General features: G+C 53.9%; 1 protein-coding gene across 3 annotated transcripts in view; it reads left to right on the top strand.

Moving 5' to 3' along the window:
• Positions 1–24,390, top strand: part of TRAF2 (TNF receptor associated factor 2) — a 38,842-nt gene that overhangs the window by 640 nt on the left and 13,812 nt on the right. Inside the window, exons 1-6 of one of the 3 annotated variants that reach the window (XM_054521240.2) lie at positions 6,567–10,809; positions 10,923–11,141; positions 11,826–11,904; positions 12,644–12,742; positions 20,312–20,473; positions 21,862–21,936. In XM_054521240.2, the coding sequence (XP_054377215.1) occupies positions 10,742–10,809; positions 10,923–11,141; positions 11,826–11,904; positions 12,644–12,742; positions 20,312–20,473; positions 21,862–21,936 (702 nt within the window). In that variant the 5' untranslated portion in view covers positions 6,567–10,741. Of the gene's footprint in view, positions 1–6,565; positions 10,810–10,922; positions 11,142–11,825; positions 11,905–12,643; positions 12,743–20,311; positions 20,474–21,861; positions 21,937–24,390 lie in introns of those variants that run through there. The other 2 variants (XM_003777497.4, XM_054521241.2) reach the window with 2 other exon arrangements.

Below are 24,390 nucleotides of genomic sequence, written 5' to 3' on the forward strand. Positions count from 1 at the left end.
TGGGTGAAAAGTCCCTGTGGCTGCTGGGAGGGTCGGGGGCAGCAAGGAGCCAGTGCGAGGATGGGCTGCGGTGGCCGGGGCCGGGGCCGGGGCCTGGCAGTAGCAGGGGATGTTTGTGGAAGGTAGAGCCGAGAAAAAGAGGAGTTGGAATGTCTGCAAGAATCTGGCGTGAGCAGCTGAAGGCTGGTGCTTCCTAGGCCAAGATGAAGGAGTCACAGCGCCCATGGCCTCTCGGGAGGCGGCCAGATGTGCAGCCTGGGGTCAGGGGAACGGTCAGGGCCGGAGCTGGGTATTTTGGAGTTGTCATTTTGAGGCCCTGAGGGCTGAGGGTCAGTGCAGAAGAGCACCAAGCCCCCACTCGGTGTAGGGCCGACAGGGGGTAGGGTGTCTGGCAGCCAGTGAAGACGGGGCTCGGAGGAGGAGGGAGTCTTGTCTGGGTCAAGTGCCATATGATCTTGAAGGGACGGAATTACTGCCCTGTAACTCAATCTCTCTCCCTGATAATAGCCCTAGTTTTTAATAAGAGGAACTAAATGTATTAATGGGTGGACACTTGTAAGGTTCAAGAGCTCTTCTTCTGCAACGCTTGCTTCTGATACTTTTGTATGAACAATTGTTAGGAGTTTAGGTTGTTATCAGGCTTCTATTTGGTATTCTTTTGAGCCTGAAAAAGATGGGGTTACATATAAAATTATAATTTTATTTATTTATTTTTTGAGATAGTTTTGGTCTTGTTGCCCAGGCTGGAGTGCAGTGGCTCGATCTCGGCTCACTGCAGCCTCCGCCTCCTGGGTTCAAGCGATTTTCCTGCCTCAGCCTCCCGAGCAGCTGGGATTACAGGCGTGCACCACCACGCCCGGCTAATTTTTTGTATTTTTAGTAGAGATGGGGTTTCATCATGTTGGCCAGGCTGGTTTCAAACTCTTGACCTTAGGTGATCCACCCGCCTCGGCCTCCCCAAGTACCAGGATTACAGGCATGAGCCACCGCACCTGGCCATGAAATTACAATTTTAAAGTTAACTTCTAGTATTTGGAGGGCCTCATATTCGTGGCTGCATGCAGATAAATGTTCCTGAATATTACTCAGATGGGCTTTTATAGAAGTAGGTTAGAATCGGGTGCCATGACGCCTGAAGCCCCAGCTACTCCGGAGGCTGAGGCGTGAACCCGGGAGGCGGAGCTTGCAATGAGCCGAGATCGCGCCACTGCACTCCAGCCTGGGTGACAGAGCGAGACTCCATCTCAAAAAGAATCGGGTGCCACCCAGTGAACTCTTACGTGGAGTCCAGTATTGTATGAAGCAGTTATACGCTGTTGGTGGAGACATGAATTGAGGAAGTTTGAATCTCCAGCATTTGGGGCATCTTGGAGTCTGCTTGTGAGAAGGGCAAGGCCTGGGTTGAACCCAAACGTTTGCGGCAACTAGGTGACCCCTCCAGCAGCCAGGCTGCACCCATATCTGATTTGATGTCATGGTTTGGGCAGTGTTTGACTTTTGTAACAATACAGCTTGTCCTTTTGAGAGTCACCGATGCCACCAAACCGTGTTCACACACCAGAGTCAGGATGTCAGGTCTCAGCTGCATGATGACTCCAGCTTAGTGAAGGCCTCTGATTTCTTGTGGGGGTGTCCCGTTGTGAAGGGAACACACAGCTCAGCCCTACCAGCAACAAGGGTGCCAGATGCCTCCCACTGTCCCGTGGAGGGGAGTCTTGCCCTGTCACCCGGCTGGAGTGCAGTGGCACGATCTCGGCTCACTGCAACCTCTGCCTTCTGGGTTCACTGCCTTCTGGGTTCTGCTGCCTCAGCCTCCCGAGTAGCTGGACTACAGGCGCCCGCCACCACGCCCAGCTAATTTTTTGTATTTCTAATGGAGACGGGGTTTCACTGTGTTAGCCAGGATGGTCTCTATCTCCTGATCTCGTGATCCGCCCGCCTCGGCCTCCCAGAGTGCTGGGATTACAGGTGTGAGCCACCGCGGAGGGGCTTTTTTACATTAAAACTTGTTTGTTTTTTTTTCTTTTTTTGTTTGTGTGTTTTTTTTGTTTTATTTTTTGAGACGGAGTCTCGCTCTGTTGCCCGGTGTGAGCCACCACGCCTGGCCTTTTTTTTTTTCTTTTTTGATACAGAGTTTCGCTCTTGTTGCCCAGGCTGGAGTGCAATGGCACGGTCTTGCCTTGCTGCAACCTCTGCCTCCCAGGTTCAAGCGATTCTCCTGCCTCAGCCTCCAGAGTAGGTGGGATTACAGGCACCCACCACCATGCCCGGCTAATTTTTGTGTTTTTAGTAGAGACAGGGTTTCTCCACTTTGGTCAGGCTCGTCTCGAACTCCTGACCTCAGGTGATCCACCTGCCTTGGCCTCCCAAAGTGCTGGGATTACAGGTATGAGCCACCACGCCTGGCCTTAAAACCTGTTCTTGACATTTCTTTGCCATTTTAACTTTTTTGTTATTTTATTTTTATACCTGAGGTCTTGTTATGTTTCCCAGGCTGGTCTCGAACTCCTGGCCTCAAGTGATCTTCCAATCTCAGCCTCCCAAGTAGCTGGGATTACAGGTGCAAGCCACTGTGTCAGTTGGTCACCACATGTGTGAGAGTTCCCCCCACCCCGGACACTTATTCAGTCGGTCACCGCATGTGTGAGAGTCCCCCCCGCATGCTCGTTCAATCGGTCACCACGGGGGTGGCACTTTTGTTTTTAGCCGACTTACCTGATAGAATTGGGAGTTTTAAAGTAAAACTGATGTGGAAGCCTGAAAAAACCAGCAGCACATTGTTCGTTTTCAGATTGAATCGCTCCTAGCTGACCCCTCACATCTCTTATGATACGTGCAGAAAGCAAGAGCAGCCCATGCCGTCCGGCCACGTACCAGGTCTCAGTCTGTGTGTCTGGTTCAGGTGACCATGGTGTTCAGTTCACTCCCTCCTGCCTCCTGTGTAGGCCATTGAGAGCTCCCTAGTCTAAGCCGGAGGAGGTTCTGGTAAGTGCTAGGCACAGTGGAAGTTGGATTCCAACGTGTGAGCAAATTGGGGCACTGTCAGAAGTGTGCTAAAATCTTGTTGTAGCACTTTTGAGCCTTCCGGGTGGTTTTCATTAGTTCTTAAAATGTATTTATGAATGAGATTCAAATAAAATGTTTAAGGAATCTCTAAGCACAAAGAACCCCAGAGTGTAGTGTGGGCATCAGTGGGACCTCAGGGTCCCTCGACCGGGCTGCCTGCCGTAGCCTGGCTGTCTGGGGTTGTGTTTTCATTTGGAAGCAGGAATAATGACCCCCGACCTTCCAGCTGTGTCAGGACATCACGATGGCCACGTGAGGCCGTGTCTGTGAGGAGTGTCTGCCGGTGGTGGAGGCCATGCTCTTTGTTGTGAATCTCGGCTCACTGCACCCTCCTCCTCCTGCGCTCAGGTGATCCTCCCACGTTAGCCTCCTGAGTAGCTGGGACCACAGATGCATGCCATCACACCTGGCTCATTTTTTGTATTTTTTAGATTTGCTTTTTTTGTGTGTGTTTTGTTTTTGAGACAGAGGGTCACTCTTGCTCAGGCTGGAGTGCAGTGGCACAATCTCAGCTTACTGCAACCTCCGCCTCTCAGGTTCAAGCGATTCTTCTGCCTCAGCCTCTGGAGTAGCTGGGCTTACAGGCTTGCACCACCATGCCTGGCTAATTTTTTGTATTTTTAGTGGAGACAGGATCTCACCATGTTGGCCAGCCTGGTCCTGAACTCCTGACCTCAGGTGATCCACCGACCTCGGCACTCCCAAAGTGCTGGGATTACAAGTGTGAGCCACCGCACCCAGCCAATTTTTTGTGTTTTTGGTAGAGACAGAGTTTCATCATGTTCCCCAGGCTGGTCTTGAACTCCTGAGCTCAAGCAGTCTGCCTACCTCGGCCTCCCAAAGTGCTGGGATTACAGGTGTGAGCCACCATGCCTGGCCCATTTTCGTGGTTCTTTTATGTCTGACAGGCATGCCTAGGGCAGGGAGGGCGCACCTCTGTCTCTCCACCTTCAAGAGCGCATTTAGGAGGAATGTCGATATGAAAAGAATAAAGCTTTGTCTGAAAGATGCACCAGGACACTCTTCAGTGACATTGGGAAAAAAGAAGGCTCACCCTGAATCTTTTTTTTTTTTTTTTTTGAGACGAAGTTACGCTCTTTTTGCCCAAGCTGGAGTGCAGTGGTGCGATCTTGGCTCATTGCAACCTCTGCCTCCCAGGTTGAAGCGATTCTCCTGCCTCAGCCCCCCGAGTAGCTGGAATTACAGGCGTGAGCCACTGCGCCCGGCTAATTTTGTATTTTAAGTAGAGACGGGTTTCTCCATGTTGGTCAGGCTGGTCTCGAACATCAGACCTCAGGTGATCCACCCACCTCAGCCTCCTAAAGTGCCGGGATTACAGGCATGAGCCACCGTGCCCGGCCCATTCTGAATCTGTCTACCCTAGCAAAACGATCCTTTATTTTACCTTCTTACCCCATTCATACACTGGCATGACTGCACTCATAGGGTTCTTCACATTTTATATCCTATTTAACATCTTATAACAAGTATAAAATAGGATTTTGTCCTAAAGAATGTGGTTTAAGGCCGGGCACAGTGGCTCACGCCTGTAATCCCAGCACTTTGGGAGACCGAGGTGGGCAGATCATGAGGTCAGGAGATCGAGACCATCCTGGCTAACATGGTGAAACCCTGTCTCTACTAAAAAATACAAAAAATTAGCTGGACGTGGTGGCCGGTGCCTGTAGTCCCAGCTACTCGGGAGGCTGAGGCAGGAGAATGGCGTGAACCTGGACGGTGGAGGTTGCAGTGAGCCAAGATCGCGCCACTGCACTCCAGCCTGGGCGACAGCAAGACTCCGTCTCAAAAAAAATAAAAAGAATGTGGCTTAAAAACCAATAATATTTAAAAGTAGAAAATTTCTTTGTCCAAAGTGGGTTAGAAGCCACTTTGTTCTAAAACCATTAAACCTTTTTAAACTGTTAGTGGCTCAGCCAGGCACAGTGGCTCATGCCTATAATCTCAGCACTTTGGGAGATTGAGGTGGGCAGATTATCTGAGGTCAGGAGTTTGAGACCAGCCTGGCCAACATGGTGAAACCCTGTCTCTACTAAAAATACAAAAATTAGCCAGGCGTGGTGACAGGCGTCTGTAGTTCCAGCTACTCGGGAGGCTGAGACCAGAGAATCGCTTGAATTAGCCAGGCATGGTGACAGGCGTCTGTAGTCCCAGCTACTCGGGAGGCTGAGGCAGGAGAATCGCTTGAACCTGGGAGGTGGAGGTTGCACCTTAGATCACACCGTTGCACTCCAGCCTGAGCGACAGAGTGAGACTCTGTCTCAAATAAATAAATAAATAAACCATTAGTGGCTCATGAAATCAATGGGATAGCTTCTGACCAGAACAAAAGAAATAGAACACTCAGAATGCCTCTCATGAAGACTAAGTGTAGTTCTGTGAACCTTTTAGTGATGTACGTGTATGTAGCACGTCTCCACATGTCATGATAAATGTGCACTGAGGGTGCAGTCCTGGTGAGCAGGCTCCCACCTCAGTTTGCCACGGCTGGTGTGCATCTGTGAGCTCCGGAACATCCGCATAGCTCTGCTGCCCCCAGGAGCAGGTGCACCCACCTTCGAGAAAGAGGGAGAAACAGGTGTGGCCTCCCCACTGAGGGACCTTGAGCACTGGGCAGGCAGAGCCCCAGCGTCCCTTCTGTTGGGTGGTTGGAGGAGTAAGTTTAGGTTATAAGCATGTTTTCTGAACTCTGAAGTGCCACACGAATGCAAGGTCTCACTAAATTACAGATTCAGAAGCTGGGATTGAAAGCACACCACTGCTGGCTTTGGGGGGCAGACAGGTGACTGACAGTCTCGTCACAGTTTCTCAAGAGTCAGCCCTATTCAGGCCAGTGAGCGCAGGTCAGGGATGAGGTTGCTGCCTTCTGCATTCCCCAGTCCTGTACGCGGCGTCAGTTTTGGCAGTCCATGTGTCTCTCCTGTAGAGGATTAGAGGGGCCGGCCCCATGGGTCTGCAGGGTTGGTGCACCGTCTGGGGAAGACACTTGGAATGTGCTTCCGTTGGTGAGCCAGGTCAAGGAAACTTCGGGGAATGTTTGCAGAAGGAATGTTTGCAGAAGGAGCTGAGGGTGGTTGTCTTGGGGCCTAAGTTTTTCTGACTTAAAAAGCACCTCCTATTCGGGGTCTGTGTGGTAGTGACCCTTTTTCTTTTTTACTTTTTCTTTTTTCGAGACGGAGTCTCGCTGCAATGCGCAGGCTGGAGTCCAGTGGTGCGATACTGGCTCACTGCAACCTCTCCTTCCCGGGTTCAAGCGATTCTCCTGCCTCAGCCTCCTGAGTAGCTGGGATTACAGACGTGCGCCACCACGCCCGGCTAATTTTTGTATTTTTAGTAGAGATGGGGTTTCACCATGTTGGTCGGGCTGGTCTCAAACTCCTGACCTCATGATTCTCCTGCCTTGGCCTCCCAAAGTGCTGGGATTGCAGGTGTGAGCCACTGCGCCTGGCCTTTTTTTTTTTTTTTTTTGAAATGGAGTCTTGCCGCATCGCCCAGGCTGGAGTGAAGAAGTGGTATGATCTCAGCTCACTGCAACCTCTGCTTCTTGGGTTCAAGCAATTCTCCTGCTTCAGCCTCCACAGTAGCTGGGATTACAGGCACACACCACAATGCCCAGCTAATTTTTGTATTTTTAGTAGAGATGGGGTTTCACCATGTTGGCCAGGATGGTCTCGATCTCTTGACCTCATGATCTGCCTGCTTCAGCCTCCCAAAGTGCTGGGATTACAGGCGTGAGCCACCACGCCCGGCTGGTAGTGGCCCTTTTTCAGGGGTTTACAGGTAAACTTTCCTTCCACTTTTTGAGATCTGGGGACATTACATGGGAGTTGGAGGCAAGTCTCGGAAGGCTGCTAGGCCTTGTCCTGGGTGCAGGCTTCTTAGGCCAACCTCGGGGTTGCCAAGGGGCAGGTGTGCAGATCCATAGGGACCAGCACCGGGGCTCTTCCAAACAGGGCAAAGGTGTTAAGGGAACAGAGGAGAGCAGGGGGATTAGGGGCATCATGAGGATGGTGGGGGACAAGGCCAGATGGGGCTAAACCCAGTGGCTGGGTTTCCTTCTGAGTGCCCAGGATGTTCCTGGGGAGCCCTCAGTGAGGGGTGCCCTATTGTGGGTATGAAGGAGGAGCAGAGAGCAGGGTCGGGGCCAGAGAAGGGGCTAGTGCTGGCAGCATGGAGGCAGAGCCAGTGGGATTGGCCTGTGATTGGACAAGGAATGGGCTCAGAAAGCCTCCTGGATAGCTGGGCATGGAGGTGCACTCACCTGTAGTCCCAGCCACTGGAGAAACTGGCGGGAGGATCGCTTGAGCCCAGGACGTCCAACCTGTAGTGTGCAATGATCACACCTGTGAATAGACAGCGTACTCCAGCTAGGGCAACATAGTGAGACCCCTGTTTCTAAAGAAAAATGAAAGCCTCCTGGGTTTGGCTGAGTCCCTGGTGAATGGTGGAGCGGTCCTGAGAGCTGGGAAGACCTCTTTCTGGCACAGCAACCAGGGCAGAGGTGAGAGGAGGAGAGAAGGGCCTCAGCAGTGCTCTGGCCTCTTGGGTCCATCCAAGACTTGCCGGTCCTGGGCCTGCTGGGAGAGGTCAGCCCCTTTCAGGCGAGCAGCCCTGGGGCCAGGTGACCCACGCCGCCATGTCAGGGGCACACAGTGGCGCTTCGTTTTCCTCACTGCTGGGGCCACAGCCTTCCTGCTGCCGTTCTGCCTGGTGGGTGGGTCCATGCTGCTTTGAGGAGGCAAGTGACCCAAGGCTTCCGGGACACTCTTTTGGCAACTTGGGCCTTGGAAGGACAGCAGAGCAGGTGTGCAGTGTTAGGACCTGTGGCTGAGCTGACCTAACAGCCTGCCTGGAGGCATCAGTCAGGCTCAAGTAGGACAGCAAGGCCCCCATCTTGGGGCTGTTGTCCAGGCACAGAGCAGTCAGCATCTACTGTCCTTCCTGGAGAAGAAAGGGAAATGCATTTGTCATTTAAATGTTGGAATGGGCCAGGCACGGTGGCTCCTACCTGGAATCCCAGCACATTGGGAGGGCAAGGTTGGTGGATCACATGAGGCCAGGAGTTCAAGACCATCCTGGCCAACATGGTGAAACCCCATCTGAAAAATACAAAAAATTAGCCGGCTGTGGTGGCGTGTATCTGTGGTCCCAGTTACTTGGGAGGCTGAGGCATGAGAATTGCTTGAACCCAGGAGGTGGAGGTTGCAGTGACAGATTGCTCCACTGCACTCCAGCCTAGGTGACAGATCGTAAGACTGTGTTTAAGGGAAAAAAAAAAAAAAAGGAATGGTTCTGAGAAGTCATTGCTTAAGTAAATAAAATGCCACCCCAGGTTGCCCTCTTGGGAGAGGACTCTGGAGGCTGCCCTCCACCCTTAGGCCAGGGCCTGCCTGTCAGTCCCTGCCTCCCTGGGCTGCCTCCTGGGGATCTGAGCCGACACCATGCCCCTGTCCTTCCTCCACCTCTTTCCCAGGTTGCTCTGCCTGGAGTCCACCTTCTAGGAATGAGCCCCCCCACCCCCAGTGGAAGTCCCTCTCTAGCTGTCCCCAGTTCCCTGAATCAAGACTGCTTCCCTGCTAGAGAGATGATCCCAATTCCCACCTCCTCTCCCTGGCTCTCAGGGGCTGGGACTGGGGTCAGAGCATACTTAGAGCTAGCCCTGGCCCTCAGGCTGCTTTTGGAAGGGGGAGCATGGCAGGTGAGCATCAGGTGACACGTGCCCCCATGGGGACCGCAAGAAGGCGCTGGAGGCTGTTGCGAAGGAGCGGTGTGTTTCGGGTCCTCATGCCTGGCCCTGGTTCTGGGTGTGAGGCTGTGGAGATGCATGGGTCTGCCTTTCTAATCTGCAGCTACCTGTTGCTACTTGGGGAGCTCCATTGGTTGCTGTCCGGTTGTGTTTCGAGTCTGTTCTCTTGGGTGTCTGTGCCGTGGAAGTTCCTGGTGCTTGATGGGGCCAGCATGTGTGAACAAACTTCACTTCAGCCAGAAGCTTTGAAGTCTTTGGACTCAAGCTTTACCCAAACCGCTTACAGGGTTGTGGGGCACCGAGTGCCTGTCTCCCCCCTTTTTTTTTTTTTTGAGCGGAGTCTCGCTCTGTCACCCAGGCTGGAGCGCAGTGGCGCGATCTTGGCTCACTGCAACCTCAGCCTCCTGAGTAGCTGGGACTACAGGCGCCTGCCACCACGCCCGACTAATTTTTTGTGTTTTTAATAGAGACGGGGTTTCACCGTGTTAGGCAGGATGGTCCCGAACTCCTGACCTCATGATCCTCCCACCTCAGCCTCCCAAAGTGCTGAGATTACAGGCGTGAGAGTTGTAGTTCGTTGAGAGAGAGAGAGACCTCAAGGAAATGCTTGGTGTGCCAGGTGACTGCTCGCTCTCCTTGTCTGCTCACTCTGCCCAGTGAATGGTTCTAGGCATCCTCATTGTTCCCTTCCTCTGTCCTCAGCATCAGCCCAACCCTGACCAGGCCCCTTCCTGAGGTTCCTGCACAACAGGGGCTCCATGATGGGAAGGGGTGAGAGAAACCCAGCTGGGGATGCTCTGTAAGGAGAGCAGAGCCCAGTGGAGTCTCTGCACGGGACGCTGAGGGAGGAAGAGCTGCAGTTAATCCAAAAGGAAGGGTGAGGTGCAGGGATTGGCTGGACGATGCTCAGAGAGGCAGGAAGAGTGGGCATGGCACTGAGTGGCTGAGGCCATCGGTGGTGGCCTTGGTGCTTAGAGAGGCGGAAGGAGAGGACATGGTGCAGGGCGCTGAGGCCATCTGTGGCTGCCTTGGTGGGGCTTACTGAGTTCTAGTGGACAGCAAGGTGCCAGGGCAGGGCTGGTACATGGAGGGCTCTGAAGGCCATGTGCATTGTCTGAAGTGAGGGGAAACCCGTGGTAGCTAAAGGGAGTGCACTAGCCAGCCCCAGGTGCGCCACATTCCTGCTCTAGGGGCTGGAGGGGAACCCGTGGTAGCTACAGGGAGTGCACTAGCCAGCCCCAGGTGCGCCACATTCCTGCTCTAGGGGCTGGAGGGGAACCCGTGGTAGCTAAAGGGAGTGCACTAGCCAGCCCCAGGTGTGCCACATTCGTGCTCTAGGGGCTGGAGGGGAACCCGTGGTAGCTAAAGGGAGTGCACTAGCCAGCCCCAGGTGTGCTACATTCCTGCTCTAGGGGCTGGAGGGGAACCCGTGGTAGCTAAAGGGAGTGCACTAGCCAGCCCCAGGTGTGCTACATTCCTGCTCTAGGGGCTGGAGGGGAACCCGTGGTAGCTAAAGGGAGTGCACTAGCCAGCCCCAGGTGTGCTACATTCCTGCTCTAGGGGCTGGTCTGGCGGCATGGCTCTCTCCTGAGTGCCTTTAGGGCCTGAGTGCCGGCAGGCAGGCGTTTCCTGCCCAGTGGGTTTGGTAAGATGTATTTCAGAAGGCATCCACCACTCTAAAACATGCTTATTGCAGGAACCATGGGGGATACCGAAGGGCCTAGAGCCTTGAGAACCTCTGACCGTTAGTGTTAACAGGAAGGTAGCCTGTTCCCCTAGCTGGGGAGGTGGGTGTGCGTGGCAAGAAGCCCATGCATCTGTGCCTCTTCGGAGCTGTGGGTTGGGTGTGTGGATGCCAGCCGTGTGGTCCCCACCCTCACTGAGCCTGAGTTTCCATACTAGTGGCGGGAGATGGGACTAGAGGGTCTCCAAGGCTCCCTGAAGCTCTGCGATTCTGCTTTTCTGAGTCTTGACCACAGGTCAGTGGGGACCCGGCCCCTCACTATCGCCTGCTACTGATCACCATTGGTTTGGTTTTCTCTCGAGGACTGTTCTGGAATTGAGGTGTAACGTGCTGTGTGTTCTTCCTTAGGGCTTTGTCGTTCTCGGGGGTCACAGCTCTCATGGCTGCAGCTAGCGTGACCCCCCCTGGCTCCCTGGAGTTGCTACAGCCCGGCTTCTCCAAGACCCTCCTGGGGACCAAGCTGGAAGCCAAGTACCTGTGCTCCGCCTGCAGAAACGTCCTCCGCAGGCCCTTCCAGGCGCAGTGTGGCCACCGGTACTGCTCCTTCTGCTTGGCCAGCATCCTCAGGTACATGGGGCCCACAGGCTGGGAGGAGAGGCAGGTAGGCTAGGCTGGTTTTAGAGCCACGCTGCCCAGCCTGGTAGCTCCTGGCAGAGCTGGGTCCAGCCTAGATGTGCTCCAGTTATCGATACTCCCTGGATTTCAGAGGTTTACCACAAAGAATGTAAAATTAATAATTTTAAAATAGCAATTTGAAATACTATTTTGGATACATGGGGTTAAATATAGTACATCGTTACAGTTAATTTCACCTTTTTATTATTTTTAATGTGAGTACTGGAAAGTTTAAAGTGCCGCCTACTGCTCACTTTTTGGCTGCTCTAGGCAGCTAAGACAGCCGCCTTCCTTGCAGTGAGTGGTCTGAGAGGTGTGGCCTCTGCATATCGGCAGCAGCTCGGCCTGTCGGGAGAGCTGGCAATACCTGAGTTACTGCAGTAGGTGTCCTTGGCGGTTCAGGCGCACCTTCCTCACAAACAGGGAATGATGAAAACAGTGTACTGTGAATACTGGGGTTTAAAATATGTCCTGTTAACATTTGCCTGCTGTTGGTTTCACTAAAGATGAGAAAGTTTAAAGAAACTGTGGTGTGGAGGTAGGTTTTTGAACTGAAGCAAATGGTGTTCGTTTATTTTTTGCATTAGGTTTCACAGTGGGGTTTTTTTTTTTTTTTTTGCCTTTTTTCCCCACTAGCTCTGGGCCTCAGAACTGTGCTGCCTGTGTTCACGAGGGCATATATGAAGAAGGCATTTCTATTTTAGAAAGCAGTTCGGTAAGTAAAATGTCTTGAAGCTAAAAATGTTGAACAGAAAATGTCTTAATTTCCTTTAACAACATGGGTGGGGCTGGGCACAGTGGATCACACCTGTAATCCCAGCACTTTGGGAGGCCCAGGCAGGAGGATTGCTTGAGTCCAGGAGTTTGAGACCAGCCTGGGCAACATAGTGAGACCCTGTCTCTACAAAAAGCAAAAAACTTAGCAGGGGCCGGGCTCAGTGTCTCACACCTGTAATCCCAGCACTTTGCGGGGCCAGAGTGGGTGGATCACCTGAGGTCAGGAGATCGAGACCAGCCTGGCCCACGTGGTGAAACCCCATCTCTACCAGAAATACAAGAAATTAGCTGGGTGTGGTGGCGCACACCTATAGTCCCAGCCACTTGGGAGGCTGAAGTGGGAGGATTGCTTGAGGCTGGGAGGCGGAGGTTGCAGTGAGCCAAGATCATGCCACTGCACTCCAACCTGGGTTACAAAGTGAGACCCCTCCTTTAAAAGAAAAAAGGGCAGCCAGAGGTTGTCCCTTAGCAGACTCCGGAAGTTTAGGGTCTGGAAACTTTGGCATCAAGGTGAGTCCAAAAATAAAAAGGAATCAGAGAGTCATCCTCTGCTCCTGGAGTGGCCTGGAAAGGCGACGTGAGGCAGTGTTGGTTGGTTTGGACGCGTGGTCTGTGTTCCTCGGTTGTAGCAGGGAGGCTGGGAGGAGGTTTAACCCGAGGGATGTTCCTCTCCCCAGGCCTTCCCAGATAATGCTGCCCGCAGGGAGGTGGAGAGCCTGCCGGCCGTCTGTCCCAGTGATGGGTGCACCTGGAAGGGGACCCTGAAAGAATACGAGGTAAAGACGCCTGCGTGTGGCATGGCGACAGAAGCCCACGCTCCCCAAGCAGTTACGACCTTGTCCTGCACGTTCCTCTCACTGGGGCTGAAGCCTGTCTGATGTCTGTGGAGGAAGAGACGGAGCTGCTCCTTAGAGTATGTCCATTTAGAAACTCAAGTAGTGCAGAGCACAGACCTGCACCACGGAGCTTGGGCTGTGTGACCTTGGGCGAGGTACTTACCCTCTCTGTGCCTCAGGTTTCTTGTCTGTCGATGGGGGTGCAGGATCCCACCATTGTGGGGTGGCTATGAGGGTTGGAGGTGCCTGTGTGGGCCCTGGGAATGCCATGGTTATCTAAGCAGTAGTGTTTCCTGGGAATGAAGGGGAGATCGCTGTGCACCAGGACCTGCAGCTTTCAAGTTTGGTGGGGGTTTTTGTTGTGTCTCTTGTGTCCACAAAGGATTGCTTATTTTGAATTGCGTTGACACTGGAAATTGCAGAAATAATGGACACCCTTGTCCTGTGGTCATAGCAACATAGGCAGTGGCCCGCACTTCACTTGGCCGTGGTTTGTCCCTGTGTGCTGGGCAAGGTGGGCTTGCCTTCCTGCACTGGCACACTGGGGATTTCAGTGTGATTCTCACATCACCTTTTAGGTATTTGGAAACTTCACTTGTAGTGTAGAGGCCAGGAGGTGCCGAGAGAGCTAGTCGAGGCCTCTACGGCTCGCCAAGTTATGCAGTCTTCCTTCTTGTCGTAATGAATGCCTTTTAAGAGGTTTCTCTCTGGGATCCTTGTACAGGATTCCCAGAGTAACACTGTCCACAGAGCCCAAAGGTAGAGGCAGCCCAGTGTCCACGGATGAATGGATAAACACGGGAAGTGTGATCTGTGCACACAGTGGGATATGATTCAGCCTTAAAAAGGAAGGCGATTCGGACACACACTCCCCAGGGATGAACTCTGAGGACAGTTTGCTGAGTGACATGAGCCAGTTACCAAAGGACAGATCCTCTGATTCCACTTAGGTGACACCCCTAGAGTCATCAAATCCATGGGTACAGGAAGTAGAATGGAGGGGGCAGGGGTCATTGTTCAGTGAGTACTGAGTCATACATTGGAATCTCAAAGTGAGGCAGTACCTTGATGCCATCCAGTCCAGCCCCAGGTTGGTGAGGCTGTGAGGGCTGTTTGCTCGGAATCCTGGCTTTCTGCACTTAGGGGAGCTTCCTGCCCAGGCTGGGGCTGCGATCTCCTGCTCAGCTGGACCCTGGGGTGTTGCCGGCTGGGTTGGAATTGGACCTGCATTACTGTGGGTTTCTCCTCTCCCGCTCCCTGCCATGTGAGCCTAGCCACGCCTCCCTCGATCTTTTGACAGACTCTGCTTTGTGGTCTTTGGGCTCCAAGTTTCGTTTTTTCAGAAGAACCGCCCCAGCTGTATCTGGGGTGAACAAGATGTGCTTTCCTCCCTAGCACGGGGATTGCATCCTGGAAGTGGAGCGGTAGCTCCAGGGCACTGCCCTAGAGTGAGACTCCTACCTCTGTGGGCAGAGATGCCAGACGGCCCCCAGCCACGACGTGCGATGCAAAGCTTTCTAGGCTCCTGTGTGGCTCTGCTGCACAAACAGCTGTGGTGCATGGCGTCGTACACCCCACTCCCTGCTCCTCGAAAGAGACGCAGCTTGGTCATTGCCCAGTGCTGTCTGCAAGAGAGATGGCTCCCTGGGGAGGTGGCCCAGGGTCAGGGTCTCCCTGGGAGGGTTGGGGTACCAGCTGGCTGCAGGGAGTTAGGGGTGCTATGCGCCATGCCACCCTTTGAGAGGACTGAGGAGTGCCTGGGGGACAGGTGGGATAATAGTTCCCAGCTCTGCACTGGACCCTGAGTCCTCTGGGGTCTCTGCCACCTCCAGGCTCATGGGATGCAACATTGACAATTATGAGGGCCTCCGGCTGAGGGCCAGGGACTATAGCCAGCCCTGGCCTGGGGCGCCACGCGGTCCTGCAGGCACGCAGGGTGGAAAGTCCCTGGCTGCACCTTTGAGAGCTCTGGAAAGTCCCTGAGAGGAGCCGGGTTTCGTCATGTGGGAGGGGCGGGCACTGCTCTGGAATAGCTTGGCTGTGGCCTTTGATTTTATTGATCAAACCTCTCACTGGCTGTAAATGTCACACATGGGGACAGAAATCAACCCCTGTCTGTACAGTTGGGAGCCAGCTCTGCAGGCGTAGCTCTGCCCCTCAGAGCCACCTCTCTTTGCTCTCTGGTTGCTCGGAGTGTGCTGCTAGTTGGGGCCTTATTGTGAACACATTTCTGAGGCTAAGGCTGCCTTTCCTCCTTGATGCTCAGAACTTTATTGGAAAAGGGGAAAATCCTGCTTAGCTTTTGAATGTTTGTCGTTTGCAATGATGCCTTTCTAGGAACTGAATGATTTCATTTATTTATTTATTTTTTTTTTTGAGACAGGGTCTTGCTCTGTTGTCCAGGTTAGAGTGCAGTGGCGTGACCTCGGCTCACTGCAACCTCCACCTCCCAGGTTCAAGCGATTCTTCTGCCTCAGCCTACAGGTGCCTGCCACCACACCTGGCTAATTTTTTGTATTTCTAGTAGAGATGGGGTTTTACCATGTTGGCCAGGCTGGTCTTGAACTCCTGACCTCAAGTGATCCATCCACCTTGGCCTCCCAAAGTGCTGAGGTTCCTGGCATAAGCCACTGCACCTGGCCAAATCGAATGATTTTAAAACTTTAGGTAAATGTTAATGGAGTGCTTGCCGAGTGCTAATAGCAGAACTGAATTCCCCAGCGGGCCCCTGAGCTACTCGTTCTGGCAGCTGGGTGCGGGGGTGCGGGGAGACTTTCCAGAGAGGACATAGGCTGGCTGCACAAGCAGCGGAAAGGCCAGGAAAAGCCAAGTATGCTCGGCCTCATGGACATTCTAGTGACATTCAGAGGGATGACGACTGTATTTGCGTCAAATGTTTAGTTTGAATTCTGGCTGAATAAATATTGATTTTTTTTTTTTTTTTTTTTTAACTGTGTCCACTGTGGGTGGGGAGAAGACTGAGACAGATGGTGCTGGTGTAGATGTATCTGCTGCAGGACAACCCTGGTCCCACTGGGGATTTCAAGTACCGAGTGCCAAGAGAAAGGTTTTGTTTGTTTGTTGTTTTTTGAGAGAGTCTCACTCTGTCGCCCAGACTGGAGTGCAGTGGTGCGATCTCAGCTCACTGTAAGCTCCGCCTCCCGGGTTCACAGCATTCTTCCTGGCTCGGCCTCCTGAGTAGCTGGGACTACAGGCGCCCCCCACCAGTCCTGGCTAGTTTTTTTGTATTTGTAGTAGAGATGGGGTTTCACCGTGTTAGCCAGGATGGTCTTGATCTCCTGACCTTGTGATCCGCCTGCCTTGGCCTCCCAAAGTGCTGGGATTACAGGTGTGAGCCACCGCGCCCAGCCAAGAAAGGTTTTATTTTTGACATTTCGCGCATGCAGCGCATCTGAGCAGTGAGGCTGAGAGTAGAGGCGTGCCGCTGCCCCACAAGCCTGCATGCTGCCCCGCAGCACCTGCACACTGCCCCACAGCACCAGCCAGCCTTCGCCAGCCTGCTTTCAGCCCTTCAACCCCCCACACGTATTTTTTCTTTTCTGGCTTATTTTAAAGCAAATGAAGGTGTCATATCATTTCACCTATGAGCATTTTATTATTATTACTGTTTTTAAAAATAGAGTCTTGCTCTGTTGCCCAGGCTAGCGTGTAGTGGTGGGATCATAGCTCACTGCAGCCTCGAACTCCTGGGCTCAAGTGATCCTCCCACCTTGGTTTCTTAAAGTGCTGGGATTACAGGTGGGAACCCACTGTGCCCGGCCATTTTATTAAGTTTTAAAGAACAGTCTTTTTTATTTTTATTTTTTATTTTTTTGAGATGGAGTCTCTCTCTGTCGCCCAGGCTGGAGTGCAGTGGCACGATCCCGGCTCACTGCAAGCTCCACCTCCCACGTTCACGCCATTCTTCTGCCTCAGCCTGCCGAGTAGCTGGGACTACAGGTGCCCACCACCACTCCCGGCTAATTTTTTTTGTATTTTTAGTAGAGATGGGGTTTCACCGTGTTAGCCAGGATGGTCTCAATCTCCTGACCTCGTGATCCACCCGCCTCGGCCTCCCAAAGTGCTGGGATTACAAGGCGTTAGCCACCGCGCCTGGCCTAAAGAACAGTCTTTTAATTAAATCTAAGAACATTGACTATTTGTGCTTTCGTTTTTGTTTCATAAGCCAGAATAGTTGCTTCATAAAAGCCATAATAGTTGCTGAGGCTCCTCTTTGATTCAGCTTGACACTGGCTTGTTACACACTAGTGTGGCCAAGGGCTGGGACCCGTCCCATCAGTGGGTAGCAGAGTGCAAGGCTGTTGGGTTCAGGGAATTGGTTCCTTTAGCAGGTTCAGCTTGGGCCAGTGCCGCTGGAGGTCTTGGAGGGCTGGGCCTGTGTGCCCTGGGGCGCCTCTAAGGAGTAGTTGCTGTGCCTTTATGAAGGTTTGGGAGGAACACTCCCCGGGGAGGTTGAATGGAAGCCAGCCCAAGTGCCTGTGCTGTGCAGAGCAGGGTCTCCTCTCTCGGGGGGGAAGTAGCATTAACCTTTCCTGAGTCACTTGGGGCTCCTGAGCTGTAGCCAGCTCTCAGCTGCTGACCCCCCACTCCCCACTCCCCACCCCTTGAACGGCCCGCAGCCAGGTCCTCTGCTGCCCTGGCCTCTCAGGAACCTTCCTGTCAGCATGTTGTCCTCCTCTCTCCAGGTTGTGCCCATTGGTACAGAATATGCTCTAGTCTCTCTTGTCTCAAAACTTAGTGTTGTGCTCAATGAGCTAAGCTAGGCACAAGAAGATAAATACTGCATGAATTCACTGACAGAGTTCCCGGAGTGATCAAATTGAGAGCCAGTAGATGGTGCTGGGGGCTGGAGGAGGGGAATGGGGAGTTAAGGTTTAACAGGGACAGGGTTTCAGGTTTCTACAATGGAAAGCGTTATGGAGGTAGATGGTGGTGATGGTTACATAACATCAATGAAATGTACTTAATACCACAGAACTGTGCACTTAAAAATGGTTAAGATGATACATTTTATGTTTATCATGATTCAAGAAACTTAGCGGATTTTCAACTCCGTGTTCCTTTGACTTCCATTCCCTTTCTCTGTTCCCAGTCATAGCAGACTTCTCCCAAAAGAAATGTTTAACTCTGGCCAGGCACAGGGGCTCATGCCTGTAATCTCAGTACTTTGGGAGGCTTAGGTGGGCAGATTGCTTGAGCTCAGGAGTTCAAGACCAGCCTGGGCAAAATGGCCCTACCGCCGGGCACGGCGGCTCACACCTGCAATCCCAGCACTTTGGGAGGCCAAGGCAGGTGGATCACGAGGTCAGGAGATCGAGACCATCCTGGCTAACACAGTGAAACCCTGTCTGTACTAAAAATACAAAAAAATTAGCCGGGTGTGGTGGAGGGCGCCCGTAGTCCCAGCTACTCGGGAGGCTGAGGCAGAAGAACGGCGTGAACCCAGGAGGCGGAGGTTGCAGGTTGCAGTGAGCCAAGGTCGCACCACTGCACTCCAGCCTGGGCGACAGAGCAAGATTCCATCTCAAAAAAAAAAAAAAGAAGATGGCTCTGCCAAAAATACAAAGAAATTTAGCTGGGAGTGGTGGTGCGTGCCTGTATACCTGTAGTCCCAGCTATGTGGGCGCTGAGGTCAAGGCTGCAGTGACCTGTATTCTCACTCCTGCACTCCAGCCTAGGTAACTGCATCAGTCCATTTTCATACTACTGTGAAGAAATACTGGAGACTGGGTAGTTTATAAAGAAAAAGAATGGACTCATAGTTCCACATGCCTGGCGAGGCCTCACAATCATGGAGGAAGGCAAAGGAGGAGAAAGGAGTCTCACATGGCGGCAGGCAAGAGAGCGTGTGCAGGGGAACTGCCCTTTATCAAACCATCAGATCCCATGAGACTGACTATCATGAGAACAGGACAGGAAAAACCCACCCCATGATTCAATGACCTCCCACCGGGCTCCTCCCACAACACATGGGGATTATGGGAGCTGCAATTGAAGATGAGATTTGGTTGGGGACACAGCCAAACCATATCAGTGACAAAGTGAGACCCTGTCTCAAAAAACGAGCCTTGTTTAGTTTTATTTCTGCACCTCACCGGCCCCCTGTAGAGGCGAGTGGGACCTCCTGTGGCTTGGGCCAGAGGCCTGAGAGTCCTCCTTGACTTCTCTGTGTCCCTGTAAGCGGTACATTCAGTCTGCCAGCAGGGCCACGTGGCTCCCCAGACACATCCTGAATCCGGTCCTCTCTCCCGTTCCGCTAGCACCTTTGTAGTGCCTGCCACCCCGTTGTTCTTCCTATGACTTGCGGCTTCCCAACCTTAGAGTCTGTGAGAAGCGCAGCTGCCAGGCAGTCCTGGAAGGGTTCAGCCATGTCCCATCACCTTGCTGTCCCGACCCCTCACATTCGGGCAGAGCCCTCAAGACAGACCGGGAAGCCCTGCCTGGGGCAGCAGTGGGCTGGAGAGGTGGCTGGGTTCTGCATCCTACATTCTTGATTCTTCCTGGCCTGGGTGTGGCAAGGAGCCGGCACCGCCTCCTTTCCCTCTGTGTCCTTTTCCCTTGCCACTCTGGCCATCTGTGGACGTCCACAGTCCTCTGCCTCGCCTGACGCTTAGCCTGCAGCAACGGCTCCCACTTCCCTAGTCTGCAGTCTGCATCTCGTGGCACCTTCCCCAGCCCTGCCTCTACTGCCTGCCTTCCCTGGTGTTCTGGCACCGGTGGTCACTCTACCAGGTTGTCAGCTCCAGGAGGGCAGGGCTTCTGCCCAGCTCATGGGTGGCTCAGTGTGTGGGAACGTGTAGGTGCCTGAGTGACCTTCCTGTGTGTCACTGGCCCTCGCCTGTCTTCTTCGCAGCTTAGGCCCTTTCCAATGCATGTGCTATGCAGCTAGAACCAGCCTGCCCCAGGCCCAGCTCCTGGCACCTTGGCCTGGTGGGCTTGTGTCTCAGGCCTTTGCTGGCTTCCTGGTGCTGGAGGCAGAGGCCAGCCGCCCTCATGCTATCTCCTGTGCGTGTTCCCTGCCTCTTCACGCCTCCCACCTGCAATGAGGATGGGGCCGGGACTGGCAAGACTCAGCCTGGACCGCGTTGTGCTTGGTCATCAGAGCAAGAGCGTGGCCTGCTTTCTCGGTTAGGAGCCAGTGTGTGTGGCAGGGACCCGCTGGCGCAGAGCAGGGACTGTGCACTTGGCTGTTTCAGGGGGCAGATCGGGGAGCCTGGTGGTGGCAAGGCACCCACACAGAGACCCCCATGACAGAGCATCCCCTCAGCTCAGTGTGCGGTGAAGAGAGTGGAGACGAGGACACACCGATCCGATCTCCTCCTGCCCTCCCACCTGTGGGAGCCCTGAGAGCTACCTGCAGAGGGCGGCTCCCAGGACCAGCATGCGGACACCAAGCCAGTGCTACATCGCCTGGTGTCCCCGGGTGAAGCTGTGGCTGCCCGAATGTCCCACGCGAGTTCTCCTGACGCTTCCTCCTTTTGTTGCCAGAGCTGCCACGAAGGCCGCTGCCCACTCATGCTGACCGAATGTCCCGCGTGCAAAGGCCTGGTCCGCCTTGGTGAAAAGGAGCGCCACCTGGAGCACGAGTGCCCAGAGAGAAGCCTGAGCTGCCGGCATTGCCGGGCGCCCTGCTGCGGAGCGGACGTGAAGGTGCGTGGGGTGGAGCGGCAGCCTGTGTGGCTGCAGCCGTGCGGGGCTGAGCTGGGGAGCTGCATGCTGGCCGCTGGGGCCACGTCAGCCCCTTGGCACTCCTTCCACCGCCTTAGCCCTTTCCCTGGAGACACGCGGGGGATGTTTCTCGGCAGAACTGGAAGTGGGAGTCAAGTTAATGCTGAGGCCTTTCAAAAGCATTTTTGTAAGCTGGGCGTGGTGGCTTACGCCTGTAATCCCAGCTCTTTGGGAGGCTGAGGCGGGCAGATCACGAGGTCAGGAGTTGAAGACCAGCCTGGGCAACGTAGTGAAACCCCGTCTCTATTAAAAATACAAAAACAAAATTAGCTGGGCGTGGTGGCAGGCGCCTGCAGTCCCAGCTACTCAGGAGGCTGAGGCGGGAGAATGGCGTGAACCCAGGAGGCAGAGGTTGCAGTGAGCTGAGACTGTACCACTGCACAGTAGTCTGTGCAACAGAGCGAGACTCTGTCTCAAAGAAAATAAAAAAATTTTAAAAAAGCATTTTTGTCTTAGAAAAGTCTAAATGCATCAGGTAGAGAGTGCAGTGGTGGGTGTGCGTCCGTCCTCGCCAGGCCTGGGCTTTGCCCCCGAGACAGTTGCTCAAGTCTGACTTCGTCTTCCCCGAAGCGTTGGTGAGAACGCATTTCTGCGGTGCACAGAGCTACAGTTGCTAACGCCATGTCTGAGATGTAGCTGTGACTGTTCACACGGCCTGCAGCCTGTGTCTGTGTCCCTATTGTCTGTCTTTGCCTTGGTGTTTCTGAATCACGATCTGTACAGGGTTTCTGCCTTTGGTGGAAATGTCTCTGGGTCTCTCTCTGCCTCTGGGGCCCATGGCATCTTTTTTCCTGGGCTCTTGTCCTTCAGGAGCCCCACTTCACTGACCCGTCCGCACTTCCCTGTAAACTGTCAGATGGATGGGCCTGACCAGAGCACATCTGGGGCACCAAGCCCTCTGCAGCAACATATCAGGGTCTGTCTTGGAGACGTCCCGCACACAGCCAGCCCTGCCCATCCGCCAGGCCCTCCCACCGGCCTCCCCTCCCAGCGGGAGCAGTGTTTCCCCATCTTCACTGGGGCCGTTATTTCACTGGCTTCCAAATCTTCTCTGGTGGCTTGGGTCTCCCTCGCATTGCCCTGGAGCTGGCAGAACAAACAAAGCGTTAAGATCTCCGAGGCTCCTAGGTGGTGCTGGCAGGATCCTGCCTGGGAGGAGCACCGTCCTGCAAGGCTCGAGGGTGACCACGTGCTCCTGCGGCCCCTCGGTGCTGCCCAGCCTGAGCACTGTGTGCCACCCTCCACCCCCGCTTGCCACCCGTGCCTGGCATTGGTGTCCACCCTCACGCTCCCGATCGCTTCTTTTGAAGGCGCACCACGAGGTCTGCCCTAAGTTCCCCTTGACTTGTGACGGCTGCGGCAAGAAGAAGATCCCCCGGGAGAAGGTGAGTGTCCTTCACCTCCTTGGAGGACCACAGGGTGGGGCCCATGTGTTGGACATGAGGGTCCCGTGGGTGGGGGTGGGGCAGGTTATGACCTTTGTACCCAAAGGAACAGCAGTGCAAAGCCCCCGTAACGTTGGGTCATGGATGCGTTCAGGGTGGCGGCCGCTCTCCTGAGTGGGCCGGGGACCAGGTGGCTGAGTCCCGAGCCCTCTTCCTCGTCCTCCAGGGTACACAAGCTGCTTACTTTTCGGCAAGTCACTTCCCAGTTATCCTGAAAATGAAACATTAAAGTTCTCATCACCCTCCATGTGCTGCTTATGAGAAATGTTGGTGCTGACTTTGAAGCTGAGTGTTTGCAGCAAGCGGTCGGGGTGGAGACTGGGCGCCCTAGTCTGGTCTGCCGCCACAGCCGTGAAACGTTGGTGGCTCGCCTGGCAGAACTTCGTCCCTGGCGTCCTTACTTCTTTCAGGAAAATGGCTTCTTTCCCAGTTGAGAGTTAACTGCTGCAGATGACACCTTTAGGAAAGGAAGCTGGGAAATAATATGCGTGGAGACATTTTCCCAAACTGCCTCCCTTGTTGGAGGTGAGGGTAGCTCGTCCAGAGAGGCTGAATCTCTGGAAGGGGAGGTGGCACCTGCTCCGTGTGTCAGAGGTCAGATGTGGAGGCTTCCGCAGGTGGCAGTCCCCATCTGGGCAGCTACAGGAGGGGTCAGGCTGGCTGAGCCCACCCGCGAGCTCAGCCTGACAGGTGTATGTCTGTCTTTCTGGTTTGCTTCTGTTTAAATATAGGTCACAGCCCAAGTCCTGAAACGGGTCGGGCTGGGGGACGGGACAGGGCTGTCTCCTCACCTCTTTCCACTTGTCTGTCCCGCACTGTGAGCTTGGCCGAGTGCTGTCTGAAAGCGTCCTTTCCCTTCACCTGGAGACTGGAGCGCCATAGAGGCTGTGGCTGCTGCCATGCCCCCTTCAGAGGCTAGGACGCCTGCCTGGGGCCCGTGTCTGCGAGGCTGTGTCCCCTGCTGGTGGGGCCTGGAGGTGCCCCCGAGAGGTGCCCTCTGCATGTGCCCCAGTCTGCGTCAGCCCTTGTCTGTCCTGAGGGGGTTGTACAGAGGAGTTAGGAGGTGATTCTTTCCTTGAGACTTTGTTTCCAGAGTGAAAGACGAAGACGGGTGCCCATGCAGCGCAGTGGTGTCTGGTGGGCTTTGTCCCCACCCATCACTGTGAACACGGGGCTTTCTCTGTGCATGGGGTACATTTTCATCCATCCCATCTTTTTTTTTTTTTTTTTTTTGAGACGGAGTTTCGCTCTTGTTGCCCAGGCTGGAGTGCAATGTGCAATGGCGTGATCTCGGTTCACTGCAGCCTGCAACCTCTGCCTCCTGGGTTCAAGCGATTCTCCTGCCTCAGCTTCCTGAGTAGCTGGGATTGCAGGTATGCGCCACCACACCCAGCTAATTTTGTATTTTCAGTAGAGATGGGGTTTCTCCATGTTGGTCCGGCTGGTTCTTGAACTCCCAACTTTAGGTGATCCACCTGCCTCAGCCTCCCAAAGTGCTGGGATTACAGGCGTGAGCCACTGCCCCGGCCCATTGCCTCTTTATTTTGATGTTCACAGGGCCTCATCTTCAGACTGAGGGGCCTTTCAGGCTCTCCGAGAATGAATCTCCTGGGCCCCACCTGCTTCCTCAGGGCAGTCTTGTCTAGGCGTGGAGCTCTGGCCCTTCAGTGCAGGCTGACATATAGGGTCTGCATCTATGTGCAGGGTTTCCTGGGGCTGTCTGTGCCCCCTGGCCGGTTCCAGAGGAGAATGCTGAGAGTGCGCTCAGGTGTTTCTAATGTGTGTGGCGTGCTTGGGATTTTCTCTTATCTCTTTTTGAGACAGAGTCTTGCTCTGTCACCCAGGCTGGAGGGCAGTGGTGAGATTTCTGTTCACTGCAAGCTCCGCCTCCCGGGTTCACGCCATTCTCCTGCCTCAGCCTCCTGAGTAGCTGGGGCTACAGGCACCTGCCACCACGCCCAGCTAATTTTGTTTTTGTATTTTTAGTACAGACGGGGTTTCACCGTGTTGGCCAGGATGGTCTCGATCTCCTGACCTCATGATCCACCCGCCTCGGTTCCCAAAGTGCTGGGATTACAGGCGTGAGCCACTGCGTCTGGCCCTTTTTTTTTTTTTTTTTTTCCTTGAAACGGAGTCTCGCTCTGTTGTCAGGGTGGAAGTGCAGTGGCACAATCTCGGCTCATTGCAACTTCTGCCTCCTGGGTTCAGCAGTTCTCTGCCTCAGCCTCCTGAGTATCTGGGATTACCGGCACCTGCCACTCCACCTAGCTAATTTTTGTATTTTTAGTAGAGACAGGGTTTCACCATCTTGGCCAGGCTGGTCTTGAACTCCTGACCTCGTGATCCACCCATCTCGGCCTCCCAAAGTGCTGGGATTACAGGCGTGAGCCACTG

Source organism: Pongo abelii, chromosome 13, assembly GCF_028885655.2.
Source record: "Pongo abelii isolate AG06213 chromosome 13, NHGRI_mPonAbe1-v2.0_pri, whole genome shotgun sequence".
Lineage (NCBI taxonomy): Eukaryota > Metazoa > Chordata > Mammalia > Primates > Hominidae > Pongo > Pongo abelii.